General features: G+C 35.9%; 1 protein-coding gene across 1 annotated transcript; it reads right to left on the reverse strand.

Annotated features, from left to right (window-relative positions):
- Positions 1-1,100: 1,100 nt before the first annotated feature.
- LOC143567330 (uncharacterized) lies at positions 1,101-3,016 on the reverse strand. Its single transcript, XM_077053778.1, has one exon. The coding sequence runs from the start codon at positions 2,697-2,699 to the stop codon at positions 1,533-1,535; it is 1,167 nt and encodes a 388-aa protein (XP_076909893.1). The 5' UTR covers positions 2,700-3,016; the 3' UTR covers positions 1,101-1,532.
- Positions 3,017-7,016: the final 4,000 nt, after the last annotated feature.

Here is a 7,016-nt window from a genome sequence, read left to right on the forward strand (position 1 = left end):
AAATTTTGTGTTCATGTTCGTTCGTTTATTAAATAAACGAATATAAACGAACTTCCCGCCAAACGATTCACGAACTGTTCAACGAACGTTCGGTTCGCTTACAGGCCTAATGACCATCGGAAAAGACCTCATGGTTCATTTAGTTCATAAGTAAATGATAAGAATAATGATTTGTTGTTATTTTATAAAATAAAATTTTATTTATTTGAGAGGTGAAGGAAAGAGGACGGTGTAATAAAGGTAGAGTACTCACTTTACAAGTGAGAGGTAGGGAGATCAAACCTCACTACCACCAACTTTTATGGGAGATGTGAGGGATGACCCTGGCTTGCCAGAGTTCGAGTTAGGGATGGCAAAAAAGCCCAAGCCCGACGGGAATACCCGAAACCCGAAATAAATGGGACGGGTATACCCGAGGCCCGATGGGTATGGGCCGGGTATGGGATTAGGATTTGAAAATTTTCGCGGGTAGGGGCTGGGTATGGGATTAGATGATACCCGGACCAATTACCCGAATACACATACCCATTTATCCGAACCATATACCCGAGTTACATACCCGAAAAATTCTTTGTATTTCATAGGTTGTGAAGCATATATATAGAAAATTATAATGATATTATTTATTTATTGTCATTTTTTATATATGTAGTACACTATATTTAAATTTGTATGAATTGTTGTATGAATGAATGGTATAAAATAATTATAATGATTAAAAAAATTTACTCGAAAGTCCCAACGGGTATACCTGATACCCGCGGGTAATGAGCCGGTATGGGACACGGTTTTACAAACGGGTATGGGTATGGGATTACCAATACCCGGCCCGTTGCCATCCCTAGTTCGAGTCCTGATCTCACCCGGTTTTACCAGCTCCTCGCGGTCGTGCCGTTTAGCGGGCGTGTGAGTCTGGTTTTATCCGGTGAATCCCTCAACAGGTGGACCACTAGGGGCTCCGTCCGTCCGGACTAATGGCCGGCTCGGGCTACCTTTAACCAATGAGGCCGCATACAGAGTACCCGACATTACTTAATTAGCCGTTAAAAAAAAGTAATATGCAGCGCAGCAAAGCAAAGCTGTCACCAGTCACCGCACCTTATCCTCGAGATTGTTTATATTCGTATAAACTGTCGCCATCAATTCAGATACTCCAAAAACCATTTAATACTATTTAAACATACAGTAATATTCTCTTAAGAAAAAAACCAAATTAAGTTTAACTTATATTAATACAAACATAGGATTTTCCGGTATTTAAATACATACAAACCCATGTTCACATAATAATAAGATTCCTTAACCCGACAAGATAATATTAAATCCAGTAACCAATAACTATAACTTATTTTCAAAACAATTAAAAAAACAGTATATCAAGATAGCAAGAATCTGCTTGTAACGTTAGAGTGGAAATAAATAAATCAATAAAAATGTACATAAAACTTTTAGCAACGCTAGAGCTAGATGCCTAATGCTATCCTACGCTAACGCCGTTGACTGATCCAAGTAACGGAATCCTAACAATCTTTTCAAGACTTATTATTGCCACGTAAGCTCCGACTTAATCCGCCATTGTTGCTACCTGAAGTAAACATCGGAAACCCAAACATCCCGCCGGACTTAATAGAACACACCGGAACGTTTAGCACCGGCGATACTCTCACGTTACCGGAATACGACCGTTCCATTCCACGGTGTTTGAATCTCGGTCCACCGATTAAGCTACTCGGACTACTTGAACTCCGTTCTAAGATGTGAAACACTATTTTACCAGACGAATTCATCCGCGGACTGTCCACGGACAAGCACCGGTTAACGGTTATCGCCGCGTCCGTTGAACGACGGACGGTCCGGCCGACTCGCGAGCTAGGTTTTGACTCCGTTGACTGTGGTTTCGGTTTTGACAGCCGTGTCTTCGGACGTGTGCTAGGTTTAAGGTTTGGCTTATTGGAATCCAATGAGAGACGAGGTAGATCATCGATATCGTGATTACCGGAAGATGATGACGTAAGCGACGGCCGTGATGAGATAGATACAGATTCTGTATCTATATCTTTAAGTAACGGAAGGTTAATTGATGCATCGGCTGATGATTTTGAGCTCCGGTGGTAAAGTAATTGTCTAATTGACCTGGTTGTGTTTGTGTTTGCTCCGGTAGTATTATGAGAAGATGAAGAAGATAATGTTGACCGTTTGTTATTATTATTATTATTATTACTATTGTTATTATTATTATTATTATTATTATTATTATTATTATTATTATTATTATTGGTTTGATTATGTTTTCCAAAACCTAAAAGCTCTTTCCACCTGCTGGAACATCTCGGAGCCCTAGGCGAATACAAGTACGGATCAACGGCATCCGGTGAATCAGCAATAACCGATGACGTGGCAGCTTCGTTCCGGTTAACTGAAAACTGCATCGGAACAAGCTTACCGTCGGAGAACAGCTCGTCGGCGGGAAGCATTACAACCGGATCTTCAAGTCGGAATTCAAATCCGTCAAACTCCGATTCCTCCGGCGGATCTGAGACGATTTTGGCCGGTTTGGTTTTGTATTTGGAATTGGAAGCGTCTGATTCATTGCTAATTGAACGCCGGTGAGTGAACCAGCTGTGGGAAGAGTATTTTGGTGAGCAGTCCATTAGATTCTCCGGCGATATGCCGATTCTGTTCAGGCAAGCGGAAGCCATAAAGTGATAAAACCTGAATATGAATATTATTGAAGTGGAAATTGGGGGTTGGGATGAGTATGACTGTGGCTAGGGTTTTCAGGTGGCAGTAGATATAAATAAGGAAGAAGATAATGTGGCTCCTTGCTTTCTGTATAGTAAGTCCAAAAGAGTGAAGTGTAATATTATAATAATAATAAGGAATTGAAAATGAATGAAAATACTCAAATAGTGTTTTGTTGGAGAGAAAAGGAAGGTACATTGGAATTATCTGAGCTCATTTAAATTTTAATTCTTCCTCTTCTTCCACATGGATATGTTGTCTTTTCAATTTATTTTCATTTTCTTCATAAATTGCTTTTTGAAGTTTATTTCCAATAATAATTATTAGTTAGCTACCTATCTTTTAAATTATTCTATCTCAGTAGTGTATGATATCTAAATGTCACAATTCATTAATTCATTGTGATATTGAAAGCTGCACGATAATTCACTTAGTATTATTAATTGTTTGATAAAGTCACTTCTACTTTTTAAGAACACTTAACTGTCATTATTGTTTGAATTTTAAGAAATGTTATCTTTATGTAACTGGTAACATCCAATGTTTAAAAAAAAACTCCATATTATACTAACACAGAATTTAGGTCCCAACTTTTCTATATATTGACCATTAAAACACCATGAGTTGTTTTGTTTTTTCTATAAAAAGAAACATAAGCTTATATTCTTAAAAGACTTTACATTTAAACCTCCCAAAAGAAAGTGTTTAACAATCTAACAAGAAGGATAACAAGAGTTATCCTATAAAAAGTTATGCTTGTTTTGACATCCCAAGTATTGATCATAAACGGTCTTTTTCAGCTTATCTGTTTTAAAGTTGTAACACTCTGAAAACTATCGCGTCAAAAAGGATGATGTAACGGATAGTGAGGTTGGTTATACGGTCCAAGTAGTATCAAGTTCTTACTCGTTGAACATTCAGCTAAAGAGGTGGGTTTATAAACTGTGTAAAGGTCTCATGGTACGTATGTCCGTGTAAATGTCTCACGATCCGTGTAACGCGTGAGTCAAACCTACCATTTTTGACAACATGCACGTAACGTGTCACAACCTTGTTTGAGACAATCTTTTCGACTTGTACTGTAAATAAAAGCCCATACACGCCCATTTAAAGGATCCGCATAGCACAACAATCTATACATACACAAGTTTTAGAGAGAGAGAGATTAAGTAGTGAAGCATCTTCCTTGTGAAGTAAGTTTAAGCAATAAAGGTGCAAGGAAATTGTGTTCAAGTGCTATCCTAATGTCTTAATAGTCCTAAGCAAGCTCTATCCAGTTGTTTGTAGATGTTTAAAGCTAGTTTGAGGTAACAACTTATGTTTACATGTTAGTTTCATAAGTTTGAATATCCTTTATGGTTTAAAGCTTCATAAGCAAATCAATATGATCCCTAGTGGTTCATGATGGGCCGTGCCATATTTTGAAATGTTTAAAATGAGAGAAAATTCATAAAATAGCCTATTTATAGTTAGTGTTTCCAAATTTATCCCCATAATTCAAGTTTCCAATTTTATCCCTTTGTTATCTCGTCGCCGACGATATGATAGCGAACACCGACGATGCGTTACCGAAACAAATAGGATAACGACACGTGGCCGAAATCTGGCCAGAATAGGTCATCACGATGTGTTCTTCGGCCTAGACGATGTGTTATTGTTAACTACGTCAACGACGGGCTGCCATACCTGACACCCGTGTTCACATCGCCGGCGACGACCTACCGGATCTCATGGTCGGCGACTTGTTGGGTATAACATAGGGTTGACGATGCGTTATGTTGCTAACGTAAGGTAGCAGCGATGCGTTATCACTAACGTAGGGTCCCGGCGTCATGTTATATAACATGTCGCGGCGACCTATTTCGGCCAACTTGTGCCACGTGTCGTTATCCTATTTGTTTCGGTAACGCATCGTCGGTGTTCGCTATCATGTCGTCGGCGACGAGATACAAAAGGGATAAAATTGGAAACTTGAATTACGAGGGATAAACTTGAAAACACTAACTATAAATAGGCTATTTTAGGAATTTTCCCTTAAAATGATTAACAAGAGTTAGGACAAAGTTTTGAATCAAACGATTGATAAGTAACTTAGGAGGGACTTTTCCTAATGAGTTGCACTATCATATTGTATTTCTTAATGATCAAATGTCTATAAAATACTTTTGAGTTTACTAATGTCATTAATCGACGTTGTGCTGACGTATTGTAATAAAGTTTTCTAAATGATGAACATAAGATTAGTAAAGATAGATTGGCAATATACAAAACCTAACTAAAACTGATACCACTACAAGTCTACACCTGCAGTCTTTTTAAATCAACAAATTATAGTTTGGCTTTTTTTAACTTCTACAAAACTATTATAAATCACATTTTAATCAAATACTGCACGTGCTTGTTTCTTTTGCTCGTAATCAGTAAGACAACTTAGAACTAATAAATTTTCAATGAACACTCGGCTGATTTTATATGACTATGAGAGTAATTGAGATTCTTTTATGTAGAAAATGTCATGGTATCAAATGATATAAAAAAAAACAATTTACCATAAAAAATAGTACCATATATGTAAATATAAAACTAATGACTTGAAATGAAAAGGTTCAATATTTTATCTTAACGCCTTTATGACTTTATGTCTTTCATAACCTACAAGTGTTTCTAGAATATATATATATTTGATAACAAGGCCAAATGAGTTCAATAATTTTTGAATGTGCATTAACATAACTTTAGCAAACATTTGAATTATTGTATTTATTAAAGTATACTTATTTAAAATATCTATTTGTTTTTAAAATGCAATTTCATACCTCTTTAAAGTTATAGTATTTACTTTTGTATTCATATTACTTTATTTACTATATACACGTATCATTGTATTCTCTTTTATGAAACTTTAGAAAGAAAGAATATCAAACTTTTTAACCCTACATGTTGAAAGTATCGTCACCTTTTATTTTAACACACATTAAAAAGAACATTGCTTCTTTTCAAGACATTCCATTATCATAGTTAACCAAAAACATATTGATTTCAATACTTCACTCCTTTTCATAAGTTGGGCGATGACTCTACTTTACTATTCTAACAAAACGAACCTATTTACTAAATAGTTTCATAACAAGAGTTAGGAGAATAAATCGAGATTATTTATAAGCTACAAAGAGAAAGTAATTATGCAAGCGTACTAACGTAGGAGAGAAGAGTGACAATTCTTCACGAGGAAAGTATTAGAAAGGGTAGGGAGCTTAATCGGTATTGTTCCTCACTTAATCCTATAATAATTTCATGTATTAGCAAACACATTTTTAAAGGGCCCGTGTCCCTGGCGGAGGCGAGTGGTGCCAAGGGGTGGGGAAATTTTATGACACGGTTAGCAAATTAAAAGTTCCATAAACTGATAATCGACGATAGTAAATCATCAATAGTAAATTATTACTAATCAAGAACAACCTGATCACTTGTAGCAAGTAATTGCTTGTAGTAAGTTACTGCTGATCAACAACTACTTGATCAATGACTAGTAACTATTAACTAATTTTCAGTTGTTTACTACTAATTTGACGTCAATGACAACTTTGTTATTAGAGGTATATGGTTTTAGTGACAACTTGGCTCATCAACAATAACTTAGAAGTTTTACAGTAACTGAGTTAGTGTTAGACAACCGATCATCAATACTAACTTATTTAATACTAAGGATGTTACCATTGATTTAACCATATAACTGCTAATAGTTATAAGCACCATTGCACCAACTATTTTTGACATTGTGATAATTAGGGATACGGTACCGACCAGTCCCGGTCCCGAAAATCGCAAATTTTTGGTACCGGTATCTTTATTGAAGGTAAAAAAATTGGAAAATACCGGTAAAACCGATACCGAAACTCAAACTTGGGAACAAAATCCCTAGCGATAATTCCCTATCCGTAAAAGAAAATTATTTGATGCATTTTAAACACACGAATTAGATCTTCATATTTTAGAAGAAAATACATTATCTATACTTTATATATTATCTGGCTATTTGTTTTATATATATGAAATACTTTAATTTGAAAGTGATTAGTACACCTGTCAGAAACTTATCCAACTCTTACATAGAAATATAAAACCAACAAAATGGTCGGTGATGTCGGTGGATGAAGACGAAGAAGTAAATGAAGAATGGTTACGATGGAGCATACAACATCTCCATAATTTATCAAACAAAATATTGGAGTATTTTTCGGGTTAGTTTTTCAGGTTTCGAGTATTTCAGGACG

This window comes from Bidens hawaiensis, unplaced genomic scaffold, assembly GCF_021521415.1.
Source record: "Bidens hawaiensis isolate Kalapana, Puna unplaced genomic scaffold, B.hawaiensis_p1.1 tig00023391_1, whole genome shotgun sequence".
In the NCBI taxonomy this organism is placed as follows: domain Eukaryota; kingdom Viridiplantae; phylum Streptophyta; class Magnoliopsida; order Asterales; family Asteraceae; genus Bidens; species Bidens hawaiensis.